This window comes from Palaemon carinicauda, chromosome 15, assembly GCF_036898095.1.
Source record: "Palaemon carinicauda isolate YSFRI2023 chromosome 15, ASM3689809v2, whole genome shotgun sequence".
NCBI classification, from domain to species: domain Eukaryota; kingdom Metazoa; phylum Arthropoda; class Malacostraca; order Decapoda; family Palaemonidae; genus Palaemon; species Palaemon carinicauda.
The window spans coordinates 97,934,192-97,954,930 of NC_090739.1; the positions used below are offsets into that span (position 1 = coordinate 97,934,192).

Sequence of the window (20,739 nt, forward strand, 5' to 3'; positions counted from 1 at the left end):
CCACCCAATTGAATTAAGTCTGCTTTCACTTTTAGCCGAGCAGCGACTCGTCAGGAGGCAGGTGTGTGTGTGTGTCTCCCCCCCCCCCCCCCCTCCTGGCCAACTACCCAGGCCCACTTTGCTTTTATTCTCACATGTAAAATGACTGTTTGTATTTGCTCCAGAACAAATAAAACTTACCAGCCCTCAGAAGACTGCAATATACATGTTTGTATTCATCTAGTTACAAATGTATACCATTGACTATTAAAATACCCTGAAATATACTTGCCATAGACGATGTTTAATAAAAGCCACAAAGTAAATAGTATTGTATTTCTTTTTCTTAAGAGGCGATATGATTTTACAATATTTATTTATAGCACTTTCTTAAATTTAACCCCAAAATCTCCTTCCTTAAACTAACATTTCAACGATGTGAGTAGTTGAACCTCCATCTTGCACCCAGAACAGTAGAGTAACTGTATATCAACAGCGTCTCAGGTCATGTCTAGTCAAGATTCCAAAATTTCATCCAACTGAACTAAATAGCCAAAATGCATAGCACATGCTAGCAGCAAAAAGGGGACAGCATGGAGCAAGAATGTCTGATTCTAGAATAGGTCAGTTTTGTCTGATTTGGCATGGCTTTTACCACGTCCATTTAGTCTTATTAGTTTGGGGCACAAGATGGGGATCAAGTTACTCATAACAAATTATAGGGAGCCACAAGATTCCCCAACCCTGCAACTCAAGGTGGATTGCAAATTTACTTTTGCATATTAACAAGTCGATACACCCTTCAGCAAGAAGGCCTTTTAAGTTCAGAGCAGCACTTTCAACATACAGGGACTGCTCATATACTGTACAATATTAAATACCTATTTATATAAATATACAAAATAAATCACAGAATTTGAGCCATATTACAAAAACATATGAAGAGCTAAGCTTTAAACAATAACTGAGCTTTAATAATCTAAATGCATATGTTTATACATCACTCAATGTCTTGAAAAGTGAAAGGGAATGCAATTGTCCATATTTTCAACTTCTTCATAGTCAACACAATAACAATATTCAACATCTCATCTCTCAAATATTATAAACATTTTTCGGCTTCACAATTTGCACTTCACATCACACTTAAATGTTCATTCACATATGCACTCTGTACTTATGTTTTTGCAGTGTATGGAAGTTTGTGTGTCTTCTCTGTGTATATGTATTTACAGTTTGTGTGCATGTACATATATATATACACACACATTGATATGGCATGTATGTATATATTTATATTTATACACACCTACTATGTGTAAGATTTATTGAAAATGTTAAAGCATGAATATTTGCTATCCATGTTAAATGTAAAAGTATCAAAAATAATAAAAAAAAAAAACCCAGTGGGGTATGAAAGAATCTACTAGCCATCTCAGGGGGTAACTACCACTGTCTTTCTGATGTGAGACTTTTTTTATCTACAAGAGCAAGACTTCAGGAAGACAGTGAAAACCCCCCACACAAATGAAAAACTAGTAGCATCTGCCCATCGTGCCAGGCTCAAGACACTTTCACTGTAGCTCAAGCATCATTTTCATTTCTATTAGCTCTTCCTTTTATGTAAGAATGAATTTCATATATATATATATATATATATATATATATATATATATATATACACACATATATATATACACGCAAACTAACAAATTCACCATTAGGAAATCGTAAAAAAAAAAAAAAGCAGCTCTCATAAAGGAAAAAAAGTCAGGCTAAAATGGCGGGTTACGTTCTAAGCTTGATTTTCAGATTCTTCGGTCTCCGCTTCCTTTAGCCATCGCATAAAACTTTTGACCGATGCTACACACACCCCTTTACCCTCCTGCTCTTCTGGATCATTTGACTTCACCCATTCATCAAACGCTTCCTCTGATACTACTTCAGAATCATAAAAGGCATTGAAGCACTTTTCTAGAAGACCTGCAATTGAAAAAATGGTTAACATTTCTAAAAACCAATAAAATACAGAGTTAAAACTATCCTTAATTATAACCTATGAATTTAACTTAATATTAGTATTTAAAACAATAAAACAAAAAACATATCAAGTGTGAAACTGTTATACTTTCAGTTTGATAAAACTTCCAAACTGAATCTCAAGCCCCACAAGTAAATGATTTTTTGCCCAATTAATCAGTTACGTGAAAGTTTTCATCTCTTCAGTTAGCCTACACTCTAGAAGTATTTCCCAACTTTCTTGAACCTCAAAAGACAATATCTCTACTAAACAAGTAAAATTTCAGTAATTATGATAAGGAACAAATACAAAACTATGGTGTAGCTACACTAGTAAAATCTTCAGTAATTATAAGGAACAAACACAGAACTATTAGTGTTGCTAATCTAGTAAAATGGTATTTTCATTTTAAAAATACTTACTCGGTAGTTACATATTTATAGCTTAATACCGTCGATTCGTCGCACACACAGCAGAAATTCAAAATTCGCGGCAATCGCCGACAGATGGTCAGGTGATCATACCTGTGCGCCCTCTAACCAGGTACCTGGAACTATTCCCATTAGTCCTCAGAAATTCCATGCCCCTGTTTTCAGAGGGAAGGGAGGGACCTTTTATATATGTAACTACCAGGTAAGTATATTAAAAAATTAATTTTAAAATGAAAATACCCTTTTTAAATATATAAATTCCCTGGTAGTTACATATATATAGCTGATTGACACCATTGGTGGTGGGTAGAAAACTGCAACACCGTCGGGAATTCGTAGAATTATTTATCGCTACAAATTAGCTGTAGCAATAATCTGGTTCCTACCTAATAGGGAAGCTGGCTTAATAGTTTTCTTGCCTCATTTGCCTGCATTCCCTGAGACCCAGCGATCCACCCAGGGGGCTGTAAAAAGTCTGTGGGGCTGTAAAAAGTCTGTGGGGCTGTCACACGGTCCTCGACCTTCACAGTACTAGACCACCAATCTTGCTATCCTGGCATAACCATGGACAATGGTCTGACCACCTGACCAATTAACACACTAAAAACACATTCCATAAAACCTAACTTAGACTTGCATCCCAGGCCATGGAAGGTTGCAGCAACCTTCACAGACGATCTATGCGAACAAGTTCCAGAAAAGCTAAGGGTATAAACAAGGTTATAGGTTAGAGGCAGTAGTACCTTCTCCAAGTACGGCGCCGGAGGCAACGTACGGAACCATGGAACAACAATCCTCATATTGGGTCTGTACCTAATTAGGTAACAATCTGCGAAGATTGATTTGCTTTGCCAGAATGTCGCTTCCAAAACCACTTTTATAGACTTCTTGTGTCTATGAGCTATCAAAGTTGCAACAGCTTTTACTTTGTGTGCTTTGACTTTGAGGAATGGGAAGCTTTTCTCATCACAACTCTGGTGAGCTTCCCTTATTAAATCCTTGATAAAGAACGCCAGTGCATTCTTTGACAAAGGTAGCGAAGGCTTCTTTACAGAGCACTGTCCTCTCAAGTTTCTGGTCCTCTGCAGATAAAATTTTTAGGGCTCTTACTGGACAAAGGCCTCTCTCCTTTTCCCGTCCTACTAAATGAGATAACCCTGGAATGGTAAAGGATCTGGGCCATGGTTGCGAAGGATTCTCGTTCTTGGCGAGAAAATCTTGTCTTAGAGAGCAGATTGCATTCTCTCCATTGAAGCCCATCTTTTTGTTAATGGCTTGCAATTCTTCTATTCTCTTGGCTGTCGCCAACGCAACCAGGAATAAGCCCTTCTTAGTAAGATACTAACATGAAGCCTTGTCAAGAGGTTCAAACCTGCTCGAGGTTAAAAACATCAGGACTACATCCAAATTCCAAGATGGGGTTGGGTTGTCCTTCCTCTTAGCAGTCTCAAAGGATCTTATAAAGTCCGAGAGATCCTTGTCTCCTGAAACGTCAATATGTCTGTGACGGAAGACGGAGGCTAGCATGTTGCGGTATCCCTGGATGGTTGATACTGCTAGTTTCTTTTGTGTTCTTAAATGTAGCAGAAAATCTGCCAATTGAGTTAGAGAGGTATTGGAAGAGGAAATGTTATTAACTCTGCACCATTCTCTGAACACGTCCCACTTAGATTGGTACACCTTGATTGTGGACGTTCTCCTCGCTCCCGTGATTGTTCTCGAAAAGCCCTTCGCTCTTGCCAGTTTTTCCGAGTCGAAAGGCAGTTAGACAAGAGCGAGGAGATTTGATGGGGTCTCTCTCTACATGTGACTGTCTGAGTAGATCGTTCTGACAAGATAACAATCTGGGGGTGTCTACTAGCCACTCCATCACTTCTGTGATCCAGGGTCTCATGGGCCAGAACGGAGCTATCATGGTCATACAGGTGTGTTTCGACTCCCTGAACTTCTTATGTCTAGGATCCTGAATGGGGGGAAAGGCATACGTGTCTAGTCCTTCCCACTCCATGAAGAAGGCGTCCACTGCCACTGCTTCCTGGTCTGAAACTGGAGGGCAGTAAACAGGTAACCTCTTGTACTCTGCGTCGCAAAGAGGTCTATTGACGGTTCTCCCCACAGATTCCAAAGTCTGCTGCACACCTCGTGAAGTAGGGTCTATTCTGTCGTGAGAACCTGTCTTCCTCTGCCGAGAAGATCCGCTCTGACATTCTTTTCTCCCTCTATGAAGCGGGTTATCAGTTATATTGTTCGCTTTTGCCCACAGCAGGAGATCTTTGCTGCCTCGTAAAGGGAATCCAAACTAGTGCCTCCCTGGTTTCTGATGTAGGCCAACGCTGTGGTGTTGTCTGTGTTGACCTGTACTAACTTGTTTTGGACCTCCTCCTGGAAGTGTATTAGCGCTAGAAGAATGTTCACTAGATCCTTCACGTTTATGTACCATTTCTTTTGATGGTCTTCCCATAGACCTGAGATCTCGCCCTTCCCCAGTGTTGTACCCCACCCCACGTCTGATGCGTCTGAACACAACACTAGGTCGGGGTTCTTATGATGAAGTTCGAAGCCTTCTAGTAACTTGTTGGGGTCGTTCCACCAACTCCACTGATTCCTGATTCCCAGAGGGATCAGAATCCACGTCTCTAGGTCTTGCTCTCTTGTCCAATAACTAGACAGATGGACCTGAAGTGGACGTAGATGTAGTCACTTGTAGATCCTCTTAGATACTTTCCTACAACCTGGCTCGATTAGCCAGTCTTCCAGGTACAACGATATTTGTGCCCCTTCCAAATGTAACCAGAGAGCCACGTTTAATACCCCTCATGTGAAAACTTAATGGGCCGTGCTTAGTCCAAAACAAAAGTGCTCTGAACTGAAAAGTTGTAGCGTGATCTACAAATTTCAGATATTTCCTGTAGTTCGAGTGAACTGAGACAAGAAAAAAAGCTTCCTGCAGGTCTATCGACACCATCCAGTCACCTTGTCTGGTGCCTGGTAGGACTGACGCAGATATTTCCATAGCAAACTTGACTTTGCTCACGCACTTGTTCAGTGGACTTACGTCCAGACCGGGTCGCCAATCCCCCCCCCCCGAGTTCTTGGGTACCACAAATAGTCTGTTGTAAAATCCCTTTGACAAGGGGTCCTCTACCACTTCTATTGCTGCTTTTGACAGCATCTGGTTTACCTGCTCTTGAAGAGCTGCTGTCAGTGGTGGGATACTTGTGTCTGGAGGTCGAGTTCACTTTTTGGGTTTCGGTTGCTGTTTGGGGTTACGAAGTTGCCCTCCAGCAGCCATTCTCTGTCCTCCTCTAGAAAGGCTCTCCCACGAAAGGGCTGACGCGTGGGAGGAGCTTCCTTCTCCTTCCTGGCTAAAAAGTTAGCCGAAAGAACTCTCCTTGCGCGTTGCTTGTGCGCAAGAGCTGTCGATAAGTCCTTCACTAGCTCTGAAGGGAAGAGGTATTGGTCAAGGGAGCATACAAGAGCTCTGCTCTCTGAGCGAGTCTCACTCCTGACGACAGGAAAGAAACAGCATAGCTCTTTCTTAATAAAACTTGCTGTGAATAAGGGCTGTGAGTTCGACCGTCCCGTCCCCAACGCCTTTATCGAGACAGGCAATAAGGTGTATCTGCGTCTCGTTCTTTTCACCTGTGACATCTACGAGGACTCCTAGAGTCCAGTCCATCAAGCTGAAGACCTAGATTGTTCTGAAGATGCCCTTCAGCATGTGATCCATCTCCGACGTGGACCACATCACCTTAGCCTTAGTCATGGCTGATCTACGCGAGGCGTCAACGAGTCTGGAGAAGTCCCTGGGAGAAGGCAGGAACTCCCAAACTAAGAACCTCCCCAGTCTCGTACCACACACAGGATCTAGAAGCCAATCTCGTAGGGGGAAAGGAAAAGGTTGTCCTTCCTTGTTCTCTTGAGAATGCAATCGTTCAGAGTCGAAAAAGCCCTCTTGACCGATCTGGCTAACACTATTTTCTTGAAAGAGGAAGGTTTCTGGGGTCTAACCTACAAAAACTGCGAGGGCGGGCTGCGAGGTACAGCCTGTTGAAAGTCCGGATATAAGTCCGCATGAACTGCAAGTAATCTTTTAAGATCTGCTGCATGAAGAGTTTCCTGCGTTTCCTCCTCTCAGATCTCCTCTAAAGGGTTAGCGATCTCCGATGTAGGACAAGTGGGAGAAACGCGCCTCGTCTTACCTGCTTGCGTAAGGCATACTGCGAGGTAGAGTCATGCATGCGTCCAGCCTGCTGCGTGGAAGCGTCATGCTTGCGTGCGTCCTGCATGCATCCAACATGCTGCGAGGGAGTGTCATGCTTGCATGCGTCCAACATGCAACGAGGGAGTGTTATGCTTGCATGCCCAGCATGCTGCGAGGGAGTGTCATGCTTGCATGCGTCCAGCATGCTGCGAGGGAGCCTCGTGCATGCGTCTCGCATGCTGTGGGAAAGCGTCATGCTTGCGTGCATCAACGCATGCTGCGAGGGAGTGTCACGATCCTTGTCGCCTCCCGTAACACGTCCAGATCGCTGCAAGGGAGCGAGCGCTGCAGCTTGCTGCGAGATCGCGTCTTGCCGACTGTTTGCGTCTCGCTCCGATCTTATTCTAGGTCTGTTGACGTCCTTAGGTTCCTTCTTGCGAGCTTCCTCTGTTTGCGACTTGTAAACGTCAAACAGTGACGTAATGGACCGTTTAAGCTCTGAAAGGCATGCTGCTTGCCATGCATCCTGCATGCGTCCAGCCTGCTGCGAGGGAGCGTCTATGACGTTCGCGATCTTGACGCTCAGAACTATAACGTTCGCGATCTCGACACTTGGTCTCATGACGTCTGAGGCTTCTGACGAGCAACTCTCTTCTTGTCTAGCAGGAAGGGAAAAACGTAAGACGCCAGCCTCGTCTGCTAGCTGTGTCATCCGACAGCAAGGATAACACTTTTACCTCGCCTTTCCCATGGTGAGGCCGAGCGTCCTGGGAAGCGTCAACAGGTATGCTCGAGGGAACAACTGCTCGGGGGCTAAAGCCTCTCGCCTCCCTTCGCCTGTCGACATTCCTTCTCCCAGGGGTTGGGGAGCATGGAAGAGGTCCAGGGCTAGGAGAACGACAGTTCCGAGCAGCCATACCCTCCACTGCACTGTTAAGAACTGAACACTAGCACTCTAATTTCACATCAGACCATAATTAGACCTGCCCATTGCGACAGATATACTCTTTCGCCAGGGGCTAGAATGAAAATTCAATAGGCTATACGATTAATATCAGTATTCTCAATATCGAAATATTAAATAACAATATAAAGTATTGTGGAACTGTAACGATCGTCAAGAGTACTACGTAGCGTAAATTGACTGTACGCTAGTGAAAAACTCTAAAATAAATCTATGATTAACTAAAGAAAGTATACTAATAGGACAAATATTTACTTAAAAATAAATATATTTCCCTACATTATAAAAATCAAAATACTTATGTTTAGTAAGTTAGTATTTTCTTTACATTCTTGCAAGAAATAGAAAAGAATTTACATATTTGCAAGTCATTCTACATAGAGTTTACGTCACATGATTTGTGACGTCATAGTGTTGGTGGAATGATTTCCTTCTACCATCATGACTTAGTTGTTCGTTCGTTTTTAAAGTAGGGGAAAAAAAATCCTTGATCCTATCACTTCCAAGCTTACAAACATAGCGATCATATTCCAAAAGAAAATTACACAGATGCCCTCTGCATTTCTACATACTGTGTGGGGATCAAGAGAAGCTTTTGGAAGCCCGTTCTTACAGCCCTACACACAAAATCTAACAACAGAGGTAGCCATCTTGAAAATCAAGTTAAAATAAACAGTCCAAGTTGGACCAACAAAAAAAACTATCTTCTTCGTGAGAAAAAGAAAGGAAAATCCAATATCAGCGAAACCCATCAACAACCAAAAAAGCAATGGGTACTTCACCCATTTGTAGTTAAAGCAAACCCAAACGAAGTAGAGCGAATTTCAGACATGTTGCTAGAATGACAGCAGGGAACTTCTGAGGACTAATGGGAATAGTTCCAGGTACCTGGTGAGAGGGCGCACAGGTATGATCACCTGACCATCCGTCGGCAATTGCCGCGAATTTTGAATTTCTGCCGTGCGCGCCACAAATCAGTGGGATTAAACTATATAAATGTAACTACCAGGAAAGTTACATATTTAAAAATCTTCAGTAATTATGATAAGAAATACAGAAACATTGGTGTTGCTTATTGTGAAGTGTATTTTAAAGAATTTAAAAAACTTTACATTCACTCTGGCTTACCTGGAGGATGCTGATGTTTAACACTAAGAGCCTGCAAAGCGTATATGCACTGCAATTCAAGCTTATCACTGCTGTCTACGTATCTCCTAACAACAGTAAGATGAGTTTTCATCTTCCCTTCAAAATCATCTGTAGCACGGATTGAGGAACCATCACTGGAAGCTGAAAATTTAGACAATAGCTAGACAAATATTTCAAGATAACAATACTGTTTACTGCTCCATAATAATTACAAGATTTAACAGGAAATGTATTTGCTTTAAATAAATTTAGTAACATACCAATGACATTATTAGCTAAGCTAAAATACCAGTTGGAAAAGCAGGATGCTATAAGCCTAAAGGCTCCAACTGGGGAAAATGGCTGAGGAAAGGAATTTAGGAAACAATAATAATTTGATTTTGGCATGTTCCGTGAGTGATTGGTGTCTTGGCCAACCTACTACATATCAAAATCAAATTCTGGGATTTAAATGCATTACAGCCAGTGTTCTTTATGTAAAATTATACTAACTTTTATTCATGTTCATTCTATTAGAATCCAGACTATCATCGCCCGTCTTATCAACCTTATGGATAAGATACAAGATTATAGAGAGGCCTTTGTTGGTGATTTTAACGACCACCATAGGGAGTGGTTAAATTCTGTCTCTGAATCAGGCTGTGAGCAAATTATAAGTGAAGTTAACTCATTGGTCTGGCTGATAACTTCTTGGAACTAGTATACATTTACTCCCCAGGTGTTATGTTTTTTTTTTTACTAAGACTAAGCAGACTGTCCTTTATGTCTTATACGCTAGTGAGATTCATAAAATTTCAAGCAGACTAGAATAGCATTCGGAGTGATTACTTGCATTTGAAGTGATCACCATTGTGTGTGTTGAGCCTGTTCTTTTGAATGAAAATCTGGTGTAAAAAAAAAATTGATAGGAGTACCCCTTCTCATTGTATCAAAATACTGAGCGAAAGAAACCCTGGTTCAATGACGATTGTAAATATCCATATTTGCAGAAGAGGCTTATCCTTCGAAGGAGAATAGATCATATTTGGAATAACTATGCTTATAGAGTTTATTCTTCACCTGAAAAGGGAATATAGTTTGACCATAAAAGACACCATTTCTGGTATAACCTAGGAGCTACCCTTCAATCTGCACTCTTTGATGCTGACGTTAAGTCACAACTTTACTAAGCAAGATGGCCCTATCACTAACTTTTCAAAGGAAAAAGAACGATCCTTTTGGCTGATATGTTCGTCGGTAGGCAGAGTAATGAGAAATTAACTTAATTTCTGTTTTCCTGCGGCAGCACTAACTAGTTCAACTTTTCAGTCACATGAAATTAAAACCTTAAAAGGTGGAGTGAAATTATATTTTTTCTATTTTTTCATACTACTGGTTTTCTAGCTTTTTGTTTTAATTTCTGCAAGTTAGCAAGAGGAAGTCCTTTTTGCATTTGTTAGGTTTTAATTTCTGCAAGTTAGCAAGAGGAATTCCTTTTTGCATTTGTTAGAGAATTTGTAATATTACTCCATTAGGTATATGTGTTTGTGGCAACAAACTGCACATTACCAACATTTTTCTGTATTTCCCATATATGGAGTTTTTGAATGTCTGAGCAAAACACCTACATAGGTAGGCTTAAGGTAAAAATCTATTCCCTAGTTTGCAATTTGGCCTTGGAGCATGTGGCAACCTTACAATTTTCAATGCTGTGCATAAATCATCTGATGTGATCAGAAATTTCATATGATTGGCATTGAATTAGCGTTGCCTAACCCTCTGATCGTGTTAATCATGAGAGCCTTGTTTTCAAACAAACAGTTGGAAGTAGTTGGTGTTCTCTTAGCATAATTACTGAATTTTCACAGTCATAGATTGCAGAATGTTAACTTGCACCGTGAGGAATATTCCTCTTGCCTCAACTGCATTGTAAAGGTTTTAACAATTGTTGCTTTAGAACCGTAAAGGAGGTAACAGACCAGTGGAATATTCTTTATCTTCTTGAATATTCCACAAATCAGTTACTTCCTTTAAAACTCTTCAGCAACATTTGTTACTACCTTTAATAAACAAAGTCATCTTGCTTTTGAGGACAAGTAATAATAGCTGACAGGGAAACAGAAACCTTTGAAGTTACTGTTGAATTACACCAGGGATCAGCCTTAGGTAATTATATTCATTCATGATAGGCGAGAATGACCATGAATGGGAGGTAAATCAGTTGTTGTTTGCAGATGATACTGTACTGGTTGCAGACACGGAAGAGAAGCTTGACCGACTAGTGACAGAATTTGGAAGGGTGTGTGAGAGAAGGAAGTTGAGAGTTAATGTGAGTAAGAGTAAGGTTATGAAATGTACGAGAAGGGAAGGTGGTGCAAGGTTGAATGTCATGTTGAATGGAGAGTTACTTGAGGAGGTGGATCAAGTTTAAGTACTTGGGGTCTGTTGTTGCAGCAAATGGTGGAGTGGAAGCAGATGTACGTCAGTGTGAATGAAGGCTGCAAAGTGTTGGGGGCAGTTAAGGGAGTAGTAAAAAATAGAGGGTTGGGCATGAATGTAAAGAGAGTTCTATATGAAAAAGTGATTGTACCAACTGTGATGTATGGATCGGAGTTGTGGGGAATGAAAGTGATGGAGAGACAGAAATTGAATGTGTTTGAGATGAAGTGTCTAAGGAGTATGGCTGGTGTATCTCGAGTAGATAGGGTTAGGAACAAAGTGGTGAGGGAGAGAACGGGTGTAAGAAATGAGTTAGCGGCTAGAGTGGATATGAATGTGTTGAGGTGGTTTGGCCATGTTGAGAGAATGGAAAATGGCTGTCTGCTAAAGAAGGTGATGAATGCAAGAGTTGATGGGAGAAGTACAAGAGGAAGGCCAAGGTTTGGGTGGATGGATGGTGTGAAGAAAGCTCTGGGTGATAGGAGGATAGATGTGAGAGAGGCAAGAGAGCATGCTAGAAATAGGAATGAATGGCGAGCGATTGTGACGCAGTCCCGGTAGGCCCTGCTGCTTCCTCCGGTGCCTTAGATGACCGCGGAGGTAGCAGCAGTAGGGGATTCAGCATTGCTTCATTTGTGGTGGATAATGTGGGAGGTTGGGCTGTGGCACCCTAGCAGTACCAGCTGAACTCGGCTGAGTTCCTGGTTAGGCTGGAGGAACGTAGAGTAGAGGTCCCCTTTTTTGTTTTGTTTCATTGTTGATGTCGGCTACCCCCCAAAATTGGGGGAAGTGCCTTTGGTATATGTATGTATGTATTAGTTGTAAGTATAGTGCAAAAAATGGTTGCATGTGTCTTCATAAAACCAAATCATTTGACTATATATATGCAAAAAATCCTAAGAATACAAGGAACATTTTTACTACTGGTAATGAAGTCTGGGATTCAATATGTCGACCTTAAAAATTAGTCATCCGTGTTAATACTATTTCATATATACATGTACTGTACTATATTCCTCTAAATATAACCTTGAAAGACTTAAAACATCAGCGTAAAATTTTAAATAAATACAATGTTTGAAACATTAAATATGGTATGTGCAAAAATAATGGTTATAAAAAAATCTTAAAATAGTAATACATACAGTATGCAAAGAACTAAAGGATATTTTCTATAATATCTGGTCTCAATAAGAAGTTGCACATCCTCATTTTTCTCATGTAATTTGTTGATGGTAATAATGAAATTGTTTTTTTTTTTTCATCATTCCCTTAGGAAATCCCACTTTCCAAGCAATATAAAAGGTATTTAAAATTATGTTTTAGTCAAACAAAACTCAAACCCCAGTCACTTATGGACTCCTTTACATTCTTAAGGATTAGATTAATGTAATTGAAGTCATAAGGTCAACAGTAAAGCTAAGCACAAATATATCTGGAGGGAAACCCTTTGCAATTCCAGTCACTATAGGTTGGACAGAAATATGAAAGAAACAAAGGTGAAGTAGGAGGCTGAAACATGGGGGCAGCTTCGGGAACAAGGGAATACTGCACTACAAAGACCATTTAGCAATGAGGAATTTGTTGGTAACAATCGCACAAGTGATTTTATGTACAGCAGAATGTCTTCTTAGGAACAAAATATTTTAGGGAGGTGGACAAACCTTTTTGGGTTAAAACTATATAATTATTTATTCCATCTATAATTCCTTCAAAAGTGTAAATATTTGTATTCATTCTTTTGAAGAATATTTCAAATTTGAAAATCTTTAAATTCAAAGTTGGCTATTGTAATGTAATACTTACTCATGGCTTGACTTTCTACTAAGGCAGTCACCAAGGCACGTATGAATTTGCTGGTTTTGGCATCATTACCAATATTTGCCTAAAAGAAAAAGAAAAAGATTAATAGTGATAAGTTATGGTCACCATTTAACAAAATAAATTTTAAAATAAAAAATACTAAATGTCTCAATGAGCAAACTATTATTTCAAAGCTATTATATTTACACATTTAGATAAAGTTACCATGACGGGTTTGGTGCTGCTGCTGTAATTATCTTATTGCTATATTAGTTGCTTCATTTGAGGAGTGTGATATCATTTTCCATTATAATAACTTAGCTTAAAATTTTAAACAGAAAGCAAAATGAGAGGATACTAATCGATAAATTTTCAAGAATCCAAGGATGTACATTCCCAGCCAGGGCTTTTTGTCCTTTGAGAGTTCAAACTATATATAAAAAGGTTTACTAAATACTTGGCTGCACCTTGGAGTAAAGTAGTAATGGCCAAAAGAATAAAGATACTAGGTGCATTCAATAAAATACATCATGATAACCCACATCTTCCAAGGGCCCAAATTTCTACTAACTTTATCCAAATTTTAATAATATTTATTATGTAGACTTGTGGCAAACTTTCACCAAAATACATAAATTCAGATGCTTCACATAAGCTTTACGATGACAACTTTGATGGGCTTCCTTTACAAGAGGATACTCTCAAAGCTACTAGACTTACTTCAATCCAGTCAAATATCTCTGCATTTGATGCCCTTTTAAACAGCTTAAGGAACTCTGCCTCAACCTTCTGAGGGTCCCACCCACTACTGCTACTGCTCACAGTGTTTGATGCAGATTTGCTCCGATCCACTGTGAATTCCACATGCTGAGGAGATGAGAAAATTTCTTCAACATCAAAATATAGTTTTAAAAAAAAAGCACTAATTGAGAGTATAAGGTTCAACAACAATATAACAAAAAACCTTACAGGATTGGGAAGTAAATCCTAGTTAGAACAATCTTATTTTGTTCAACCTCTAAAGTAAAAGTACCTACCTGTTTTGACAGGAAGTCGTCTACATTAGTATTCGCAGGAACGATATCCGACCAGCTTAGGCCAGAACTATTCCACAAATCTGCCACCTTGTTGGGGCTCTATAACAAAAGCCAACATAAAATAAATAAAGTTTCTATTGCAACTCATACACATATATGAACAAAATAACCATAGCCAATTCATCTTGAAATATTGATTATACAAAATAAAACATTTCCTTACCATTAATGTGGCTGCTTTTGCTATGATACACGCAAAGACAGTCGCACTTTCACTGTTGGCAAACTTAGACATTTCTAATAATCGCTGGAGGGACAATGCATTGTCATTGAGGCAGGGAGCTGGAAAACAAATATGTGAACTCACTCAATTCTGCATTGATACAATGATAAAATGTCCATAATATCAAACTGTCTAAGACAAGGGTGGGGAACCCTTTTTTGGATGAAGGCCATCTTGCAATTCCTCAATGCTCCTTAAGGCCACATAGATTTTTGTTGTTATTTTATCCTCCAAGTAATTTATTAGTACTCTAAAGAAAGAGTGACAGGTTTATAAAAATTTAAAGCATTACAATTTCAAATATTTGAATTAAGTACTTGGTTTATAAAAATTTAAAGCATTACAATTTCAAATATTTGAATTAAAAGTACTTTTTATACAAGTAATCAGTAAATGAATCATATTGAAAACTAAACTTTAAAATATTTCATTCGAAGTTTGAGTAGTTTTCAAACTACCGTAAGTTAATGAATAATCTCGAAAGCATGTCATTTTCAAATTACATTAGTTAAACAAGTAGGTTCTTTGTATTGAAGTGATAAATAAAATAATATTAATCTTTTGGAAAAGATAGCTTATAAATATCAACAATATAACCTTTTCAAATATTTTGTATTGGCAAGTAGGTACTTTTTAAACAATCGCATCTCATAAAAATACAACATCCCAGAAAAATTGTATCTGTTTAAACACACTTAGCTGTTTTCATTGAAAAAAATAAATTATTTGCTTTCTTAAGATGTTCAATAAATCCCTAGTTTTTAGCCATCATAGCTGGAACACCATCAGTGCATAACATATTATAATAAGGAAGTAAAATTCAGTCCTCCTTTGTGACATTGCTTATTGAAGTTGTTAAAATGTCTGTTCCTCGTCCTTGCGTTAAGGTTACCTAAGGGAAGCTGTTTTTCATACAATCAAAACTCATCAGTGAAAGCACAAATAAAATATTTTTAAACCAAAAATCTGGAACCTGTTGACTCATCTAAAACTAACAGATCACAGTGAGGAGATGGACAAAACAGGAACACTCTCGTTCATCATACGTTAAATCACTCTCACTGCAACTAGCAGTTTTTCCTTGTCAGCTACAACAGCTGTTGCAGCAGACAAGGAAAAACTGCTAGTTGTATTAAGTTAAGATTCATTGAATTCAAGGAATAATTGCTTCCATTCCCTGGGAGGTACATCACTGAACACAACTTTCCTATTGTCTGTGTGTACATATTTGTATGTGTGTACATACAGTAGAATGATTTCCAACACAATATTCAGTGTCAAAGCAGAAATATACTACACATACTGTATGTATATCAAAGGCCGTAGAAGGCCGCACTTGATGGTCCAGAAGGCCATATGAGGCCTTAAGGCTGCAAGTTCCCCTCCCTGGTCTAAGACATGTCAAATATCTCCAAAATAGAACAAAAACTCACCAAATATCTCTCCAAAGTAGTCACACACACGAGGGATGTCAATGGCATAATCTTCCGTCATTGACAATGTTTCTTGAACACTACAAAAAAAAAAAATATAAATATAAATATATATATAAATATATATATATATATATATATATATATATATATATATATATATATATACAGTATATATGCATGAACACAAAATAACATGAAAACCATGGAATATTAAAATGCTTGAAAATTTCTAATGGTGTATACTAAGAAGCCTTTGTTTCCTAAGCTTATAACTGTGGTGCAACATGTACGTTATATACTGCAATTACTGTTGCATCTTCTAATCAACTTGTCACCGAGTTGAATTATGCTTCTAATCATTGCTATTTTTTAAAACACATACTGAAATTTCTAATATCTATGAGATGCATTGCCTACACTTTATAAACTAAATGCTTTTGGAAATATCTTCTAGTTATACTTAATTTTAACTATGACCTATAAAATGAAACCAGTGATCTTTTCATTAGCACAAAGGACTTAAAGAACTGACTAAAAAAAAAAAAAAAAAAAAAAAAAAATCGACATCTTGAAAACTCCATCGTGATCTTCAACATTTAGAACTTCTTTATTTTATTACATAAAAAGTCATCAGTGTTTTACTATTTGTGTCATTTGCAAAATAAATATGCAACCATTAAAAAATTAGTGGAAAGTTATCCCCTTAGATGCATTATAAATGGGTGGCAGAACCAAATAAATTATTAAGCAATCTTTCAATAACCCTTCCCCCAAGGGAGCCAGTCCCCTCAGTATATACACAATTTATGATTCTTGAAATGCTGGAGATTCGTCTTAAAACACAAAAGTACAAACAAAACCAACCTTCAATTCACAAATAGCCAGGTGTCCCTTCCCTGAAGGCAATAAATTCTTTTGATATAAAGAATACATACATCATACATACATATACCAAAGGCACTTCCCTCAATTTTGGGGGGTAGCCGACAACAACAAGAAACAAAACAAAAAAGGGGACCTCTACTCTCTACGTTCCTCCAGCCTAACCAGGAACTCAGCCGAGTTCAGCTGGTACTGCTAGGGTGCCACAGCCCAACCTCCCACATTTCCACCACAGATGAAGCTTCATACTGCTGAGTCCCCTACCGCTGCTACCTCCGCGGTCATCTAAGGCATCAGAGGCAGCAGCAGGGCTTACCGGAACTGCGTCACAATCGCTCGCCATTCATTCCTATTTCTAGCACGCTCTCTTGCCTCTCTCACATCTATCCTCCTATCACCCAGAGTTTTCTTCACACCATCCATCCACCCAAACCTTGGCCTTCCTCTTGTACTTCTCCCATCAACTCTTGCATTCATCACCTTCTTTAGCAGACAGCCATTTTCCATTCTCTCAACATGGCCAAACCACCTCAACACATTCATATCCACTCTAGCCGCTAACTCATTTCTTACACCCGTTCTCACCCTCACCACTTCGTTCCTAACCCTATCTACTCGAGATACACCAGCCATACTCCTTAGACACTTCATCTCAAACACATTCAATTTCTGTCTCTCCATCACTTTCATTCCCCACAACTCCGATCCATACATCACAGTTGGTACAATCACTTTTTCATATAGAACTCTCTTTACATTCATGCCCAACCCTCTATTTTTTACTGCCCCCAACACTTTGCAGCCTTCATTCACACTCTGACGTACATCTGCTTCCACTCCACCATTTGCTGCAACAACAGACCCCAAGTACTTAAACTGATCCACCTCCTCAAGTAACTCTCCATTCAACATGACATTCAACCTTGCACCACCTTCCCTTCTCGTACATCTCATAACCTTACTCTTACCCACATTAACTCTCAACTTCCTTCTCTCACACACCCTTCCAAATTCTGTCACTAGTCGGTCAAGCTTCTCTTCTGTGTCTGCTACCAGTACAGTATCATCCGCAAACAACAACTGATTTACCTCCCATTCATGATCATTCTCGCCTACCAGTTTTAATCCTCGTCCAAGCACTCGAGCATTCACCTCTCTCACCACTCCATCAACATACAAGTTAAACAACCACGGCGACATCACACATCCCTGTCTCAGCCCCACTCTCACCGGAAACCAATCGCTCACTTCATTTCCTATTCTAACACATGCTTTACTACCTTTGTAGAAACTTTTCACTGCTTGCAACAACCTTCCACCAACTCCATATAACCTCATCACATTCCACATTGCTTCCCTATCAACTCTATCATATGCTTTCTCCAGATCCATAAACGCAACATACACCTCCTTACCTTTTGCTAAATATTTCTCGCATATCTGCCTAACTGTAAAAATCTGATTCATACAACCCCTACCTCTTCTAAAACCACCCTGTACTTCCAAGATTGCATTCTCTGTTTTATCCTTAATCCTATTAATCAGTACTCTACCATACACTTTTCCAACTACACTCAACAAACTAATACCTCTTGAATTACAACACTCATGCACATCTCCCTTACCCTTATATAGTGGTACAATACATGCACAGACCCAATCTACTGGTACCATTGACAACACAAAACACACATTAAACAATCTCACCAACCATTCAAGTACAGTCACACCCCCTTCCTTTAACATCTCAGCTTTCACAACATCCATACCAGATGCTTTTCCTACTCTCGTTTCATCTAGTGCTCTCCTCACTTCCTCTATTGTAATCTCTCTCTCATTCTCATCTCCCATCACTGGCACCTCAACACCTGGAACAGCAATTATATCTGCCTCCCTATCATCCTCAACATTCAGCAAACTTTCAAAATATTCCGCCCACCTTTTCCTTGCCTCCTCTCCTTTTAACAACCTTCCATTTCCATCTTTCACTGTCTCTTCAATTCTTGCGCCGGCCTTCCTTACTCTCTTCACTTCTTTCCAAAACTTCTTCTTATTCTCTTCATATGACTGACCCAGTCCCTGACCCCACCTCAGGTCAGCTGCCCTCTTTGCCTCACGTACCTTGCGCTTTACTTCCACCTTTTGCTCTCTATATTTTTCATACTTCTCTATACTATTACTCTGCAGCCATTCTTCAAAAGCCCTCTTTTTCTCTTCCACTTTTACCTTCACTCCTTCATTCCACCATTCACTGCCCTTCCTCATGCTGCCTCCAACAACCTTCTTGCCACATACATCACTTGCAATCCCAACAAAATTTTCTTTTGCTAACTTCCACTCCTCCTCTAAATTACCAGTTTCTCTTACTCTCACCTCGTCATATGCCATTTTCAACCTTTCCTGATATTTACTTTTTACCCCCGGTTTAATAGCTCTTCAACCCTCACTAGCTCCCTTTTACATCCACCTACTCTATTCCCCCACTCTTTTGCTACAACTAATTTTCCTTCCACCAAAAAATGATCAGACATGCCGTTAGCCATACCCCTAAACACATTCACGTCTTTCAATCTTCCAAACATACTTTGCCTTAAAATTAGGAATCTACAAGTATAAGTTTAATATTGAGTACATTCAAAGTTACAGTGCTAACCTCAAATTATGAGCAATAATGCCCTATTTGGTGAAAAGATAATTTATATGTAGTACTGTATTGACTTATTTCTGCGGAAACTAAACCAAGTTTAGGTATCAGTCAAAATTAAAAACCAAGCAATTGCTTAATTTTTCTTATTGAGAAAAATGAAGACATGATGGTATTCACCATATTGAAAGACAAATTCTTATCTCTTTCAACAGAATCCGGTAAATCTACAACAGCAATACATTCAGCCGAATGTCTCCTTACGGCACACTGATGATGGTCAAGTGTTTTAATTTTTCTTTTTTTATTCACAAAGCCCTATAAGACATCACACTCGGGAACAAGGGTTAAACATGATAGTTTCTGGTCCAGCAGCAAGTACTCCACTGGGAAAGTTGCAGTTAACATAAAAAAAATTACCTTTGACAGAATATCCTTCAGCATAATACAGTTTTAGCCTTACAAAGATCATATCCCGCGAGCCATAATCCTCATTACTTTAGTGAGGTTTAGCAAAGATCTGACAAGCGAGGATGCCATTATGAAGCGGGACAAAATCTCCTGCAATGGTCATCTCTTCCTATAGGGCAGCACCAGAGTTTAAGTACTGACATGTACCAGCTTGGAGTTGACCTATCTATCGGGACTGCACTCTCTCACAAGAAAATGAATCAATAGATGAATGAGCCAAATATATGGAGCTGCCAAAAGTGCAATTACTGTACCAGAATCACAAAAATCAAAAAGAAATTGACTATCAAGTTCATCATAAGATCAGAATCAACTGACTTAGAACCAATAAAACCATCTGACGTATCATCCACAAAAGATAGGTCTGCATCCTATACAATACTTTAGGTTTGAGAAATAAAGATGCGCAAGTTGAACCGAGTAAATGCAGTAAAGACTAATTCAACAGAAGCTAGGGCAAAAAAGGACAAAAAGAGATGTCTGTTGAACAGTCTAGAAAATAGTTCCATCAGTGAAACGCTCAGGATAGGGGGTTTGGGGAGCATATAGGTCTACCTGCCGAGTCATCTGCAGCCATTGCCTGGCCCTCCCTAGTCCTAGCTTGGGCACTAATCATATGCATTTCCTTGTTTCCTTTGATCACTGGGCTATTTCCAACTAGGGTTGTAGCTTGGCTAGTAATAATAATAATAATATATGGTCACTCTAGGGCTTTGTCCTGTGTGCTAGGGCAATGTCACTGTCCCTTGCTTTTGACATTCACGAGTGACCTTTAAAACACATGTGCAGTGCCAGGGAAACTACAACAGGGCCCTGCCGTGAAAACTTTATAACATGGCCCATCCAAGAAAACGGACAGTAACTTGGAACACTGTATAAAAAAATAAAAAAAAAAACCAGCAGCCCTACATGTAAACCTTATTGCAACATGGCGCAGCCTGAAAAATCTGATAGCAATACATCACCCATGAAAAAACAACACAACCTAGCAATGGACACCTTATTACAGCCAAGACAG

At 39.3% G+C, this 20,739-nt stretch overlaps 1 protein-coding gene across 4 annotated transcripts in view; it reads right to left on the reverse strand.

The window, feature by feature from the left end:
- Positions 1–300: 300 nt before the first annotated feature.
- LOC137654697 (eukaryotic translation initiation factor 4 gamma 3-like) overlaps positions 301–20,739 on the reverse strand; it is an 88,828-nt gene continuing 68,389 nt past the window's right edge. For all 4 annotated transcript variants that reach the window (XM_068388588.1, XM_068388587.1, XM_068388590.1 and 1 more), the window contains exons 15-21: positions 15,722–15,801; positions 14,229–14,347; positions 14,006–14,104; positions 13,689–13,835; positions 12,972–13,050; positions 8,727–8,888; positions 301–1,962 (exon numbers count right to left, since the gene is read on the reverse strand). In XM_068388588.1, coding sequence (XP_068244689.1) covers positions 1,775–1,962; positions 8,727–8,888; positions 12,972–13,050; positions 13,689–13,835; positions 14,006–14,104; positions 14,229–14,347; positions 15,722–15,801 — 874 coding nt within the window. In that variant the 3' untranslated portion in view covers positions 301–1,774. The remainder of the gene's footprint in view (positions 1,963–8,726; positions 8,889–12,971; positions 13,051–13,688; positions 13,836–14,005; positions 14,105–14,228; positions 14,348–15,721; positions 15,802–20,739) is intronic.